This window comes from Chelonia mydas, chromosome 1, assembly GCF_015237465.2.
Source record: "Chelonia mydas isolate rCheMyd1 chromosome 1, rCheMyd1.pri.v2, whole genome shotgun sequence".
Lineage (NCBI taxonomy): Eukaryota > Metazoa > Chordata > Testudines > Cheloniidae > Chelonia > Chelonia mydas.
Window position 1 is genome coordinate 246149307 of NC_057849.1, and position 16861 is coordinate 246166167.

Sequence of the window (16861 nt, forward strand, 5' to 3'; positions counted from 1 at the left end):
AATGTAGAAATATTTCAGCTGAAAAAGTCAGACTCCAGGGGAGAATCTGCTTTCCATTTAGGTTTATCTGATTTTACAAAATCTGTTCTAAAAATAGACTGATATACTGGTTTCAATTTTCCAGGCAAGCGTCCAAAGAAAGGAATGGCAACTGCCAAACAGCGCCTTGGGAAGATCCTTAAGTTGAACCGAAATGGCCATGCACGCTTCTTTGTTTGATGTGGCGGCTGCTGCTGCTGCTACTCCTACTACTACTGCTGTCTTTCCTTCACAGCCAGTATTGAGGGCAACAGAGCCTGGAGCTGCTGCTGTTCCTCTGCCCGAAGTAGACTTGCATGTACCATGTAGAACACTGCCTAATGAACAAAAAAACCAATGCTGCATTTTCACTGTGCCACACCCGCTCAGCAATAACCATTTGGGAATGGGGAAACCTTCAGAGAGACAATGGACTGGGAAACAGTCTCTCATCAGGGCTTGAATATCACTTTGTTGCTGGTAGTGTCTGAGCTAATTCATGAGGGGAAGATGATAAAGGTGGTTATCCATAATTTATTTCTGACAGATTTTTACAACTTTTAAATTCATTTTTAACTATTTATTTGGAAGACTTTTTTTGTGGGGGTTATTAATTTAGATTTAAGAATGTGAAGGTTTTTTATTGTTCTTGATGATGTATGTTTGGTGCAGCGGAGAGCCACATTAATGGTAATTAGTCTGGACTCCTAAATTTGATATTCAGGTTATAGTCTTAAACAGGGATGTGATGCATTATTAATTATTTTTAAATTAAGTCGTATGGAATCATATTTTATATTTTTTCTGCTCTTTATAAGCTATTGGTTGGGCTTTTGTTGCCCTGTAAGGTGCATACACTCTGCCAGTTTAGTTCCCTTAGCCTCTCCCCATTCTGTACACGTTGCTGACTCACCAAAGTGGAGAAGCAAAGACTCTTCTGTCTACAAGGAGAGCATGATTATTCAAGTTCAGTAGCTAACATGTCTTAAACTGCACCCCTCCCTCAAATTGGGGTTTATGCTCTTCCTCCTGACATGGTTGGTGTTCGGTCCAGGCCATGTGATTTTTTTCTCAAGGAGAAAATAAAATCCCTTTGAGAAGTTTTATTTATACAACGTAGTTGAAATGTTAGTACAGAGGAGAGCAGCTTTTATCTTTTCCTGGGGGATTGGAGAGAGTGCAATATGATGGGTTAAGTTTCATATTTCCGAATAATTGTGTTGGTTGAAGAAACAATTCTTAGAATATAAATTGCAGAATTAAGATTTGGCAGATTATTTCCTGTGGTGGGTGGAGGGAGCACTAAAACCAGTGATGATCATTAGTATACTTCAAAAATATATTTTACTGAGGAACTAAGGAGGCAGTTGAACATGTGCTGCTTGCAAGGCTGCACATGACAGCCAATTTGAGTCTTAACAGGTGCATATGTAAGTGTTGAGTTTAGTAGCTAGCTGATCTCAGAATGATCATTTGTGCCATGCTTTACATAGAGCTGATAGTGAATGCCAATTCTGAATTAACTGTAAATAATGTTGATTTTAAATTTGTATTTTTCTGTAATATAAAATTAAATATTTAACTTTTCAGGGTGGGGGGAGAGGGGAACAACTTTACTTGATTCTGTAAAAAGGGCATTTTGCAGGGTCCAGCCAAAAGTAAAACATTGATGTGCGAGGGATACCATCTTGGATTTTTCCTGTATATTGAGAGTGAAAAGGCTTGGCTTAGCTATCCAATTTATTGATTTGTCTTAACTCTACTCAGTTTGCCTGTCCTCCATATTCTGTCCTGAATAGCTTCTTCCTGCCGTGCTTAAAAACATTCAATTTTACCTTCCAGATTTACATGTAGCAGATTTACATGTATACAGCTAGATTAGAATATGAATAATGCCCTTGGAAATTTATGGAAATATATGCTGTCTGGATTTCCTGATTATTGCAAGATCAGAACTAGCTAGCTGAGGGCCAGCCCATTTCTGGATGAGAAAGTATAACATGGATATGCATAGGGCAAATAGCATTCATGATTTTTCTTTCTCCAGAACTTGCAAATTATTGTTTTTCTCTTCGTCCTGGCCCAGCTTTTGATTTGAAAGTAGTGTAGACATCAAAGTTAATTGATTTTGCTAACCCATAGCCAAAAACACACTGGATGAGTTAAAGCTCTGTTGGCAGACAGTTTTTCTTTAATACATGCTACCAGCCCTGTTTAGGGTGATGGGAAAGGAGACAATAAAAGTGATACTCACTAATTACCAAGTAACAAAAGACAGGGAGCAGTTACTCTACAGGTTTCAAAAGTGACCACAAATAATAATGTTCTCAGGCAAGAAATTTTCCAGTCAGTAATGATGAGAAGAAAAAATACTTTCAACATTCGGTATAAACATTTAATTCTATCTTCTGATACATTCTCATGGAAATATTTGATAAATGTGTACCATGTTATCAATACTGGTTTAAATGATAAGAAAAAAGCTTACCTCTGATCTGTTTGTGTCAGCTCAGGGAAAACCAGGTCAAATCTGCCAGGCTTTGAGTAACTGGTTCAGTTCTGGCAAACCAAACCAAACTGCTTTTCGCTTACTATCTTTTTTTTTATTAATTAAGACAACAGAAGTATTTCACAAGGGACATCAAGCAGAATTGGAGGGGAGTAAAGACTGATTTTTTTTTAATGTAGATTCTGAGAACACTATTTACTGAAACAGAAATATGCCACAATGGAATCTTGAATAAGGAGGTTTGGAATATGGAACATACAAAATGCTGCTTTCCCTGGGACTTGTCTGCAGCAGGTCTGCCTTCTAAGCCTCTTCATTAGCAAAGTATATAGCTATTATCTTACTAGTGGAAAAAGTACTTGGCTGGACCCATATATGTTTAATGGTTATTTCTAGTTTGTTTTCTTTCTTCCCTTCTCTCCCACTTTTTCAAGGTGGCTCTCCATTGTAGTGAGTGTACTAATGTCTTTTCATAGGCTGTCAACAGGCAGAAGTTCATTTCCATTTTCTCCGTGTTTCCATGCTTCCAGCAGAAGTCTTTAAGAGACTAAAACTTTATTTGGGGTGAGAGGTAACCTCGGTCAATCAGTTTAAAAGAAATTGTCTTGATTGATAACAAATGAGTCTCCTTCTGGTAGCTTGATGAAGAGGATGTGTTGACCTCACTTATTCATGTATTTGTATGTTGGGATGTTTTTATTATATTCTTGGAAGAAAACACTGTTGCACCAAACTTTTTGTAGATGGACTGAACCTGGTGCTGAGAGAAAGGTGGAGAGGTGGAGAGAAAATAACCTGTCTTTTCTCACATTTCACTTTTGGGATGGGGGGTAGATGGATAGGAGCACTGAGTCCTCCTATGGGAACTCATTTTCAAGGAGGATATTTAAAGGAAAAAAAAATGAAGAATTTGGACTTCAAGATAAAATTATTATACTTATTTTTTAAACTTTCTGTTGCTAGAAGGAAAAATGATATGAAATGGAACACTTTGGGGTTTGCTCTTCTCCAAGTACTCAAGTTCTTATAATTTTTAAAAAGAAATATGTGAAAATGGAAAGACCACCTAGAAATTATATCAAGGACTCTTCCAGCAACTTTCCCCTTTCTTCCTGTACTATACTTGCTAATAAAGCTTGGCTACAAGGTAGCCCTTAATGACCTCTGAGGTAGATAACCTATGCAACCTATAATATTCTACATGAAATAATTCTTGAAGAAATCATTTCAAAAGGGTTTGATGTTAAGAATGAAGAATTGTTGCTTTCTGACCACATTTTTAAGCTGAAGTACCTGTGTTAATTTTAATAGAGATAAGAGCACAGTGTCATGGCCATCCTTTAAAAAGCTTCAGCTTTCCCAAGTTTTTTTATATGGCATAGGCTGCTTTCATTCACCAGGGCACGAAGTCCTAAATTTTGAAATCTTTGCAGGAATTTAACCCAGGGCTGAGTCATTATCTGGCTGACCCTTGGTTGGTAATTGTGGGGACTGAGCAGGGCTGAGGCTAGAACCAAACCATAGCTAGTGGTCCCCTCTAGCCTCCATGCCACCAAAAATCTTAGTGTCTTTTTAAAGCTCTTCCAGACCAGGGTTGTCCATGGCCCTGGGACTAAGCAAACCTAGAGCCACTTTATTCTGCGGAAGAAATATAAATGAAACCAAGGCCTTACTGTTTGTGGTTAAACTGGATTAAAAAGCTGCAACATCCATTTAAAAAAAACAAAAACAAAAAAACTATTTCTGGTTGCAAAACAAGTGGTGAATCATGCAGGGGGTGGGAAATATGAATAGCACTGATTAGGAAATGCACATGCTTCTTCAGAAGCTGCATTTCCTTTTGGAAAAGGACTTTTTTCTACTTTTAATAAAAATTAAGCCATAACAGTTTCATGCTGTGGGACGGGAGTGAAAGGGATCACTTTAACAGATTATATTAATATGAATTATCACTTCTGCTGGGATATGTCTGATTTTGTCAGTGCTTTGGCAGTTATTTCTCTTTTTAAAATCCATTAAATTTGAAAGAGGAGATAGTTCTTGGCTATATTTACTAGTTTTGTAGTAATGTTTTGCTGACCCATTTGTCTTTCCCTCTCCCTTTTCTACTCTGTCTAATTTCTATCCTTTTTTGAACATCTGTGGAAAATACTGGCTTGTCTGCCTGAATAGGGGTCTCCGTGTGCATGCGTTGGATGTGTGTGTGTGGGTGTGTCTTTTTACAGAAACGCACTACAGTGTTGAGTATTTGGCTGGGAAAGGGGATGCTGCAGCTTTAAAGAGCATTTTTTTTTCAATTCATAACAGTATTTCCCATCCTCTTTTGCCTGCAGGCAGGGAAAATGTATGTACAGTATTTATTTTTGTTTCAATTTTATTTCAAATTTGTAAGTTTCTATAAGTAGCTCACATTGGTTATTCTAGGGGAGGACAAGTGGCTTGTTTAAATTTGTATTTGATATTCATAGTTTCCAGTTTCTGTACTTTAAAATATTGAAATTAAAAAGTTGTAATACTTATGTTTTGATTTTAGCAATCTATAGTGTTTAATTTCTACAGGTTTTTGTTCACTTGCTTAAAAGTGTAAATACAGAAAGTTGTAAAAAATGTCTTATGAGGAAAAATGCTTAATTCTGTTTCTAGGTCTGATTTTTGTGCCTGTTATTTGACTCTGGATTTTGATGAAGATGTGGGGAGTGCAGTACATTTTCTTACTATTTTAAAGTGTAAGTTTGCTTTCTATCAGAACGTTCTCTGGGAGCTGAATGCATTTTGCGAGGATGTATACAGTCTTTTTTGACACCTAAGTGTAAAAAGAAATGGTTGAGACTTCCAGTGGTCCATCACTTAGGAAACTTCAAGAAGTTGAACCAATTTGGAAGCATTTTAATGCCGAAAGAAATTATTTTTTTCTTTTTCTTCTTGCTTCTTTTTTTTCATATTTTTACTTTTTGGTCAAGTTTGCCTTATGCTCCTGATGCCTCTGGCTTTACTGGGAGCAGCTCTTCCTGTCTGTGACTGAGGAGGTACTGTTTCTGTTAGAATGGGTTTCTCTCGCACTCACACACCTTCCTTCCTTCCTTAACATTGTCTCATTTTCCTTTTATCCTTGCCTGCTTTTCTGTCCATTCCATTTGCAACTGCATCATGTTTCATTTCACAATCATCATTGGTCCCCAGTTTGTATTCATGCGTCACCACACCACTTGGAGGAAGAATCACTGCCACACTGCGTTTAGAGTTAGTGTAATGCTTTCTCTTTCTTTTTCTCTACAGAGAGAGTGCTGTGTGCTGCTGAACTGCTTCAGACACTTGCATGGGGGAAACACTCCATCTATCCCATGGAAGTGGTGTGCTTCAATACCACAGTGATGCCCACGCCACAGTATAAAAATCTTAGATGATGTGTCAGTGGGTTCAGAAGAACAGGATGGCAAAAGTTGTGTTTTTTGTATCCTGTCTAGCTAGCCAAGCCACTTACTTCTCAGGCTGGCTCTCAGCTTACTGGAGTCTTTAGCCATGGACTAGGACCCCAACTTACTAGGTAGTGTACAAAAACAAAGAAGACAGTCACTGCCCTCAAAGAGCTTCAGTATAAGATAGAAATGGTCCAAAGGTAAATGATCAAGCTCTTTGGCCACATGTTTAAAACATGCAGCCATCATTATTTTTCTGAGCAGAAATTTTCTTCTGCACTTCAAATATGAAGGGTTTTTTTAAGGGAAGGCTCTGAGATAAGAGATCTTAAGGAAATGGGGCAGAAACATCAAATATTAAAAACGTCAAATTAACTTTGCCAAGTATGTGCTTCATGTGCCTTCCATAGGTTTTTTTTAACTTCACCGAGTAAAACTCTTCTAAAATTGTGCAGCCACATAATTCTACGGAATCTCAAGATGTTAATCTATCAAGTAAGCTCACATTTCAGAAAGTGTTAAGAGCACTTAAGCTGTCCAGGAGTGCTGCAGCAAGACAAGATGTTCCCACCAAACAGGCTAATTGCATTCTCATGCACCAAATGGCTTTTCATACTGATATTCTGATTTTAAAATAAAGCAGGAGTGAGATGCGGGCAATGGCAGTGGCATTCTCACCAGGTTATGCGTAGGAAGCTGCATAGCCATATAGAAGCTTGCTTGGAGTGCTAATCTATTGCTTTCGGAGGTGGCGGTGGCTTTTAAGGAGAGATCATATGCTCTTTCTTCCCCCCTTGTGCCTTTTACTATAATTAATTTTTTGCCTTTTACCAATCTCACTCCATTGCAGATTGAACAAGAACTACATGTAAAAGTGCCCTAAGCGTAGATATTACAATAAAATATCCACACTTATATATTTAATAAATAACTGAATGGAAACATCACTGGATGGACTTTTGCACCTTTACTACAGCATTTTCTTATTCCCTTTAACACTGAAGGGTTTTTGGGGGGAAAATACTTTCTCTTTTTACCAGACAGGTGAAATTCTACTAGATAGACTCTAACATTATACCAAATGGGGCAAACATCTGAGTTTTCAGTTTAATAACTCACAAGATAACCTCTTCTGTTAAGAGAGGTTAGGGTAGTTCTCGTGGTTAATACTTTTGAAGGCTTGAGCCATCCATTGTGCTTCCTTTAGCACATTGGCCTTGTCTTCACTACTGGAGATAAACCTAAGCTCCTCCATGAGGTTTACCTTGTCCTGGTAGCATTTTAAAGTTATAATTGCTTGTCTACACAGGGAATTGAACATGTTAGTTAATAGGATGTTAAACACGCACCTTTTTTGCTAGTGTTTGTTAGTGCTACTGGACATAAAGTCACAAGGATGGGTATGTTGGAATATGCTATGCTGAATATTCATTCCTGTAGAAGTACTCTTCCCTCTGGGAGGCGTTGAAATTTAAGCTTTTACTCTGGTAAATAATGCATGAACACTCCCAGAACAAAAGTTAATTAGGACTGGAATGGAAATGCTAGTATACCATTTTTATTCCTTTTAAGATTGCTGTGGAAATTAATGCATTTAACACACCAAACTAATTAGAAATTAAAATATAAACAGACAGATGGTTTATATGTGGGAGAAAGCACTGATAATTTATTCTCCTCTACTGGTAGTTGCTAAGAAGATTAAGGACCAAAGTCTCAAAAGTCAGAATTCTTACTGTTCCATCTGAAGCATTCAGTGTTGTAGCCATGTCAGTCACAGGATATTAGTGAGACAAGCTGGGTGGGGAATACAATTTATTAGACCTATTTCTGTTGGCAAGAGAGACAAGCTTTCTTACCTGAAGAAGAGCTCTCTGTAAGCTCACCCACCTTGTCTCTGTTACATCTGAAGGCAGGTTCATGAGCCATTGTGCTTTGTCTTTACTACCTGAAGTCTGACTTCCTGAAGCCATCTTATACCGAGACTTTAGAACAAGAGCTGCAAACTTGTAAAGAATTGCATTTGGATTAATAGCTCTAATTATCTGTACTTCTCAGTGCTCCTGCTATATGTGCTGTACGGTTTTGGAAAATAACCTTCATCGGAACACCCAAGGTAACTAAAAATACAGTACATGGTGTTTGTTCGTGATCCCTTTGAATCTACCACAAAGGGATCATACTATCTCTTACTCCTCCCCGAAGATCATTTTTAATGAGAAATAATAGTTCCCTAGTTTAACTTTGTGCAATTATTGGGAGTGATAGTTCCACCCATGCACAGAGATTTAAACTGTAGTACACCTGAAAGAAATATTTGTGATCCGAGTATATACCCTGGTGGTAACTTGTGAAATTGCAAGACACACTTTTATGAAGAAGTCAGCAAAACTGAGACCTCCTAATACAGTTTCCTGTGATGGGGAGGGGAGGAGTGTGAACAAACTCCTAATTAGTTAATGCTAATATACACTTTGGAAGAGATATTAATCTTCATGCTTCACTCTTAAGCCAACCCTATAATTAGTAGGTATTGGGAGGTTTCTTCCACCTTCTGAAGCATCTGGTGTTGGCCACTGTCAGACAGGATACTGGACTGGATGGCCCATGGGACTGATCCAGTATAGTAATTAATTAATTCTATGGGGAATTACATGCTTAGATTCCATCATGTGACAATTATTTTATTTATGAGAATATAGTGCCTTTTCTATGTGGATAAAATGCTTCTGCATTAGAGGGTTTTGAATCCTCAGAGTGGGAAGCAGTCAGAAGAACATTTTTCACTGTTTAAACTGAATGTTTTAAAAAGTGGTGTTAGGAGGCACTTGGATGGCTCAGATCAGGGGTTCTCAAACTTCACCATGACCCCCTTCCAGGGCCACCCAGATGGGAGGGGGCAAGTGGGGCAATTTGCCCCGGGCCCCCAGGAGTGTTTTTGGCAGCACTTCGGCAGCAGGTCCTTCAGTGCCGCCAAACACACCCGGAGTGAAGGACCTGCTGCCGAAGGCTCGCCGCTGCTTCTTCTGCTCCAGGTCTTCGGCCGCTGGGGTCCTTGTGCTCCATGTCTTCGGCGAAGTGCCACGAAGACCCGGAGCGGAAGGACCCCCGCCGCCGAAGACCCCAGGCCCCCTGAATCCTCTGGGCAGCCCTGCTCCCTTCTGTAAGAGCCTCGCTGCCCAGGGCTGAATACCTCAGGCTTTGGCTTCAGTCTCAGGTGGTGGGGCTCAGGCTTTAGCCCCAAGCCCCAGCAAGTCTAAGCCAGCCCTGGCGACCCCATTAAAATGGGGTTGCGACCCATTTTGGGGTCCCGACCCACAGTTTTTGAGAACCGCTGGCTCAGATGTATAATAGGTAGCCTTTTGCTTCTAGATTGTCGGTTCACATTTAGCCTGTGTCGGTGGGGATCAGGTTACTATCTGTCTCATGGCTGTGAAAGGAGTTGATCACACTCCAAATGCTAATAGACAGATGTGCACACCATAAAACGAGTGCCACAAGTGACACTAAAGTTTCCAGTCTTAGCAGGGAGATTAAGCATTAAATGTGACATCAATCTGAATTATCTATCCCAGCCACTGTTTCTCCAGCTCAGGATTGAGGCACTAGTGGGACATTGTGGAGAAATGCAGTGTATCTATTTTATTTAGCCACAGAAAAGGTACATTAATGTCAAGCTTCAACACTATTAACCCAACTTTTTTACCCATATGAAATTCACCTTTAAAAAGTTAAATCCACAATATTTAAGCACAATGGGAAGTGATTTATGATGCGCCAGTGGGTCTCTCAGCTGCCCTGATTAGAAATGGCATTTTTCAGTAATGAAGTGGCTGCCGAGAGGACTATTTTTGTTTTGTGGGTTTTCATTTAAAAATTTAATTTTCAGTAGCATTCTTGACAAATATCCACGTGTATTGCATATGCAGAATACATGTTTATAGTGCCTACTGGGAGGATTCCCTGTAGTTTGTGCAGTTGCTCAAAGTGGCTGGAAGGATAACATTCTCTCTGAAGCTGCGAGCAGCCCCTCTGCAGCATTGCCAGACTCTGGAGTGAGAAACCCTAACCATAGTTTTTTCCAAAACTCAAATTGCTCTCAGACAGAAGTATCAAAATAATACATTCAGCATATCCTTACCCTCCACCCTCGTCTTTCCCCTTCTTTCAATTTCCATTTTCTTTAAAATAGAAGGAAAAATTCTAGTTGCTAAATACAACAGTTCTGCTGCCACTATCATTTCCAGCATCACCTTTAAAGAATCCTTTTACTGTTTGAGAATAAACCTAGTGCCTAAGGGCTAGGGCTAGTAGTGACCCCCTGCACAATAATTTTATCAATCCTCTTTTTCTTGGTTGTGAAGTTCAGAAGTTTATTGATAGGAGAGTGATCTCCCACATTGTGGCTGTGTTGAACCACATTGTTCGATGAGAAGACTGATGTGTCCCTCCATATGCTGAAAGACTCTAGGGACACTCTCTGCTCAGTCTATGCTGGGCAGCTTCAATGTGAAAGTTGCTTAGGCATACTTTGAGTTTTGGAAAACAATTTCTTCTCTCTAAACTATCATATTTTCTTATTCCTTTTCCCTGTTGTTACTTCGTACGATGATATGCCTTGAAGTTAGCTTTGTCCTTTGCTCCATTTATTGGAAAATGTCATGATCCAGTTTGATTTCAGATTCACCCCCACAGTAGTGAATTATTGGTGTTGGGAGAAGTGGATTGTGTAACATCACTGAAGTAGTCTGACTCTCTAAAAAGAAACATTTTTATATGCGAGCATCTGAACAAACCAGCATTATGTAAGGATTCATGAAGGTGACCACGGTAATGTTAACATTAAAATAGCCTTGTTCCCCATTTATGGTCTGACCTTTTTAAAGGTCTTGTGGATCCCTTTGCTTGGATTCTTTACCAGCTGCCGCCAAGAATGGGCCTTTTGCATCAGTGCCCAGACTTAACACAAAGAGACCTTCAGTAGGTCTGGATTTCCTGTGGGATGACTTCCATCAGGACCTGTAGCTTCACCGTCATGGAATCTAAACACAATGCAATGAAGAGGTGAGAGGAGAAAACACTGTCTGAATAGAAAGCTAGTTTGGGGGTGGGAAAGAGGAAGTTGATTCCATAAATGAAAACTGTTGAACTAGGGCGATCTCTGTCCAAAGAGTCCCCCAGCACTCCTACAACACCTCTTCGACAGAATTAGTGAAAACTGCACCAAGGATCAACTCCCCTTTGCAACCCTCTGTCTTAAACAGCCACCTTAAAGTATTCCTATGTGGTTTCCAGTGCAGTTTTGTTTGACCTCTATTTACCAGGAGATGCCTAGTACAACGGGGCCCTGATTTATGGCATCAAGGTGCTGCTGTAACAGAATAATACATATGATTTGCAACCTGTTGCATAAGAGAGGTCTTGTGTGTGCTTTTTCTGGAGAACTCTTCCTTATTTCCCAAATAGGCCTGATGGTGGGCCAGGACAACAGATCCTCAGATGCATGGTGATAAGTTGTAAGAACCTGAATTGGACAGAATATGACTAGTGGATCAAGGGTGAGGAGATAATTGTAGTGCTGTCTAGCCTACTGCTATCGACTGTGGTTGGAAGGGTAATGATGTTTTTTAATCCTAGAATTGGATGTTTGTGGTGAGTCACTGCTAGTGTATGCATAATTTTGCATAGGAATATGCAAGCCTCACTCTTTGCTTTAAAATATCCCTGCTTCACAATTACAGCGTGGGGCAGCGGTCACTTGCTGGTTTGAACTAGAGTAAATGGTAGATTCTTGGTAACTTGAAGTCTTTAAATCAAAATTTAAATCAAGTAACTCAGGCAGAGGTTAGGGCCTGTGACACCAGTGGGTGGGTGAGGTTTTGTGGCCCGCGATGCACAGGAAGTCAGACTAGAGGATCATGATGGTCCCTTCTGGTCTTAAAGTCTGAGTCTATGAATCTCTTCCTTTTTAAGGTCAGAAGGAGCTATGATGATCGTCTAGTCTGACCACTTGCATTAACACAGGCCATAGAACCTTAGCAGTGAGATTCCTGCATTAACACGTTTGAACAAAAGCATATTTTTTAGAAAGACGTTCAGATCTAAAGTTATTGCCTGTACTTACTGAACATTGCACTGCAGCTGGCTGGTATTCTTGATTTCTGGACCACCAGATAGTAGACAGGCAGACCAGTCAGAGTTATGGCACAGCCAATGCCTGTGTTCACAGGGTCTGAATAAAGGGACATTCCCACAATGAAGAGACATGTTATTGTGAAAACCAATGGGATGAACAGAGGCACCTAGAAAAGAGAAGAAATCTAGGAAATGGAAGATCTTTATAAGCAGTCAGCTGGCAGAGCTTGCAGTCATGTACCTAGTAGATTGCTGTCGTTATAATATTGAACAACAACAAACAAGAAATTTATACAAAGCACTGAAACTGCGTGATAGTGGTTTCACTTTCTAAGCTATAGTAGTCCTGAAAATACCTGAACTTCAGAGGACAGAGAGCTTTATTCTGGTTTGGGGTCCACTTGATTGGATTGTTTATGTACTGAGCTTTGTTTTCTGTTGCAACAAAGCTTACCATAACTGGCCTAAGTTTCAGATTTTGCTGTTTTACCTGCATGATTTCAGTGGTTTGAGCATTGGCCTGCTAAACCCAGTGTTGTGAGTTCAATCCTTGAAGGGGCCATTTAGGATCTGGGGCAAAAATTGGGGATTGGTCCTGCTTTGAGCAGGGGGTTGGACTAGATGACGACCTGAGGTCCCTTCCAACCCTGATATTCTATGATAACGCCAGTTGAGTGAATCTGGCCTCTTAATGAGTTGTTGTAGCTGAGAGAACTGTGCCGAACATTTGACGTGCATACAGTTTTCATTCAACTGGTTGCATTTTGCAGTGTTGCTGTGCTTGGTGGGAAAGCATCATATGGTCTTTTTCTACACTGCAGCTGTCACTTATTGTAGGTCAGTAGGAGCATTTGCCTGCTCAGATACAAAACTTAAACACGCAAAATCAGCTAGGTTTTTCATGTCTTACCACTGCTATTAACTATATCAGTACTGAACTCCTGCAAGCTATGCTAATAGCGACGAGGCTGCAATTGTTGCTATTCTATATGCAGAAACAAACTAGTGGCCTTATCTAACTCACTATAATTACAATAGTTTGCCATTTGGGTTCCTTGTCTCCAGATGAAACAAACACAGAATACTGGACGACCATTTGATCTAATGCAGCCGCTTCTGCCAACCAAGTATGGATGGACATCTCTATCCTTTCACATCTAAACTATTCCTTTTTCAAAATCCCCACATTGTGTTGTTTTATGTGGCTGTCGTTAGCTGAGTCTCCTTGTACCTTGAAGGGCCTTGGTATCTCAGGATGCCGATAACGATGTATCATGAGCCCCAGGGTCACCAGTCCTATGAAGAGCCAGCGTGAAAAGCTATAGAAGTTCAATAGGCCATAGAGATCGCCAATCAACACCATCAAGAAGATCACAGGCAACTAGGACACAGACAAAAATGCAGTATTATGCACTGCAGTAACACCTAGGGAAGATGCTTCCCCTTTCCACCCCATGTTACTTGTGTAGGTCTTACAACAGTTATACAGTGCTATTGTCTTATGTTCTTTCAGTCTCCTCAATGGTGCTGGTGTGTTTTCTCTATGTGTGCAACTATGGTATTAACTAAATCACAGGGCCTCCTATAAGTGAAAAGAGCAGAAGACTTAAGTCCTTATTGTTCAGATTTAGTTTACTTGGGAAACTCTGAGATCCTGTGTTCATGGAGCACTATAAGAAACCCTGAGCTTAGAAGGGTTTTTTTAAAAAACTTAGTTTCGGAGGAGATTTTAAAGGAACAAATGGGAGTTAGATTTCCAGTTCCGACTGACTGTCAATGGGAGTTGGGTGTCAAATTGCCCTTTGAAAAATTTCTCTCTCATGTGAAATAGATGAAACGCCAACCCTTTCCTTTGATGCAAAGTCCACCAAAGCTAGAATTTGGACCCCTCCAGGAAGCACTTTATTAGTCTCAGGTTACTTGGTGCCACAAGGATCTTTGAAGGGCTTTCTGCTATTATGGTAGCACCTGAAGGCACCAGGGCTGCATTGTGCTGGATGCTGTGTGGAAACAGGTATGCAGCCCCTGTCCTGAAGAGCTTACAATTTAATATGAAACAGGACACAACAACTTTCTGTGACCGACAAAGGAGGGAAGAAAGTGGTGTCCAGGGCTCTGAAATCAGATCACTTGTTGTATAGATTAGTTACTACACAATTGGATTCCAAATAGGAGTTTTTTCTTCTATAAAAATGTGTTCATGTGAATGTAGTACTCCTACAGAGTGGCAGGTTTGATAGTGCTGTCAACTGATATCTTTTGTCTAGGTAACGAATAGCTACAACGTGAGAAGTAGCAGTGCACATTTCCCATATGCTGCCCCACCAGTGTCCCAAACCCTGCTCTGGAGAAGGTACAGTAGTTCAGCCAGCGTACCCAATCTGTTCTTGGGCAGTGGGGGCACTGAATGGTGCCAATTCTGATGGCAGGGGGTTTATGTGGACAGTGGAGAGTCCACTTAAGAATTCCAGTCTGTTGGCATTGTCTGGGCTATCCCATCTGTTCAGGGCGCGGCAGGTGGGAGTTGTGATCCCTGCTAGTGTCTGGTTAAGAATGACACTTGCCACTAGTTTGCGTAAAACCATTGTATTGCTATTCTCTACCCTTCCCTTGTCTCATTCACCTGCGTTGTCTTGTCTTTTAGGCTACATCAACACTGTGCAGCGCTGCCCACTGCACGCTGGGTACGTGTAGCTACGTGCCATAGTGAAAAATGGGCTGCATCCACCCTGAGGTGTGTAGCTTCATGTGTCGGGGAAAGGCTCTGGTGGGGGGAGGCAACGAGGAAACCTCACTGGTACGGCCTTTCCCTGCTGCAGGTATAGGCTCCAACAACAGGGAGCTGGAACAGCCTTTCCCTGCTAACTTCATACAGCCAGTGTCTTTCCCTGTGTGTGTGGGCGGGGAGGCTCCAGCTGCAGGGAGGCAGCAGGCCACTCCAGCTCTACAAATAGCCGTGTAGACAGGGAGACATTGCTTGGGTAAGTAGAGAGCCTGTAAAAGTAGGTCCTCCCATACATACCCACCACACCCTTCAGGTGGGTCTGTTCTCTACTCACCTATGCTGTGCCTCACCAGCTGCACTGCTATTTATACCTGTGCTGGGGGGAGAGGCTACACTGGGGTATGTACTCTACATACCACCAAAAAAAAGTGTGCAGTGTAGACACACCCGTAGACCGTCAACTGCTTGGGACAGGAGCCGTCATTTACGATACATGTGTACAGTGGAGCTTTAGGTGCTACCCCGTAGTAAACGATACATTTTAATTTTTTATATTATTATCACAGTCCATTAATGAAATGGGCTGGGGGGGGAGATGAGTTCATTCTCTAAGAATGAGAAGTAAAAACGCTCAAGCTCAAGCTTCATTCAGAATCCAGAAAGCTCTGCTCACCATTAATAAAAGGGCTGGGAAGGGGGTGTTTCTTCGGCTGTGGATCATGGAGAAGAGTGGAGGCCACTGTCCTTCCCGGGAAGCTGCAAACAACATCCTGTTAGAAAGAAACAGAACTGGATGGAAAAAAGGTAAGGATATTTTGTGAAAAACTTCCATTTTGTACAAAACTTTCAGTGACATTTTGGGATTTTTTTTAAGGAAAATATTTCTGATTATGCGATTTTTTTCCAAAAAAAAGTTTGTTTTTTGACCAGCTGTAGAAACAAAGATAGATACAATATTGCTCATCACCAGCAGGGGGAACTCATGATATAGCATGTGTGTTTTTTTGCAGCTCCCTGGCTCTTGAGTTTCCCCTTAAGCTTCATGTTAGACAATGAAAGAAATCAAATCACACCAGCAAAACGAAAGCCACAAGAGGAATTCCACATAGATGGCAACCTTAACTGTGAAGTGCTCTGATGGCATGATACTTGTTATTGCATTGATATAGCTTTCGCTAGTGATAGGGTGTCTTCAGTCCATTGATTGACATGAATGTTTTTTAGCAGATCAAGGGCTGCAGAAAGTGTGTTTGAACTAAAGATTAGCTGGTTTTAGTATGGAAGAGATGTTTGGTTTTTAGAAAGGACATGCTTTTACCTTGCAGCTGCAAAGATTCCTCCATTCAGAGAACCAAAGCAGGACAGAGCAACTAGGATTGGAATTGCTGAGGAAATGCTCTTAAAAGCTCGATCTACAAAGCTCTGGGGGGAAAATAGAGAACCCAGTTATTCAGGGTCAGTTACCCCGTCTCACATGTCTGTCTCTATAATTGTGCTGGTGGAAAAGCCAGGTTTTATCACCACCTCAAGATAATCCCATCTCCATTATTACTAAGAGGCAAGAGAACTTTACAAGCAATCCAACAGGTGAGTCATTTCAGAAGAATTGCTGGGAGGCCAGGGCAAAGTTGTCAGTATAAAGAACTTTATATGATGTGATAGCCTGCAAGACTGGGGACTGGGGGGACAAAAAGTGGAAGGGATAATGGATCATATAAACGCTATGAAAAATTGGGGGCAAACCCCTACAATCCAGTGGCTGTAAGTATATTTCTTCTTGCTAAAGAGGACAGAGACTCCTTATGAGATCTATACTATTCCTAGACCATCTCCTTTATACTTCTTCCTTCTTGCCATATGTTTAAACAGACATTTTCCCTGACATAAGAATCTGCAATCTGTTCCTTCCCTTTGTAACCCTTCTGCCAGGCCAAGTTGACAGCAGCAAGGGCCGGGTTCAGTACAGAGGGATTCCCTTTCAACAATACAATGCAAAACCGGCTCGAGCCCCCACCCAGTTACCTGGGAAAATTACACACACATCCCTGGGTGCCTCAA

At 40.9% G+C, this 16861-nt stretch overlaps 2 protein-coding genes across 3 annotated transcripts in view; one reads left to right on the forward strand and one right to left on the reverse strand.

The window, feature by feature from the left end:
• Window positions 1-6890, forward strand: part of KDM7A (lysine demethylase 7A) — a 97664-nt gene extending 90774 nt beyond the window's left edge. Inside the window, exons 20-21 of one of the 2 annotated variants that reach the window (XR_006289098.1) lie at window positions 125-537; window positions 5804-6890. Coding sequence is in view for 1 of the 2 variants with exons in the window: in XM_037879255.2 (XP_037735183.1) it covers window positions 125-219 (95 nt within the window). In the remaining variant the exon portion in view is untranslated. Of the gene's footprint in view, window positions 1-124; window positions 4251-5803 lie in introns of those variants that run through there. The other variant, XM_037879255.2, reaches the window with a different exon arrangement.
• The window catches only part of LOC102936621 (cystine/glutamate transporter), a 35321-nt gene continuing 21160 nt past the window's right edge, over window positions 2701-16861 (reverse strand). Inside the window, exons 8-12 of the mRNA XM_037879265.2 lie at window positions 16122-16225; window positions 15477-15573; window positions 13310-13459; window positions 12068-12245; window positions 2701-10985 (exon numbers count right to left, since the gene is read on the reverse strand). Of these exons, the coding sequence (XP_037735193.1) occupies window positions 10921-10985; window positions 12068-12245; window positions 13310-13459; window positions 15477-15573; window positions 16122-16225 (594 nt within the window). The 3' untranslated portion in view covers window positions 2701-10920. The remainder of the gene's footprint in view (window positions 10986-12067; window positions 12246-13309; window positions 13460-15476; window positions 15574-16121; window positions 16226-16861) is intronic.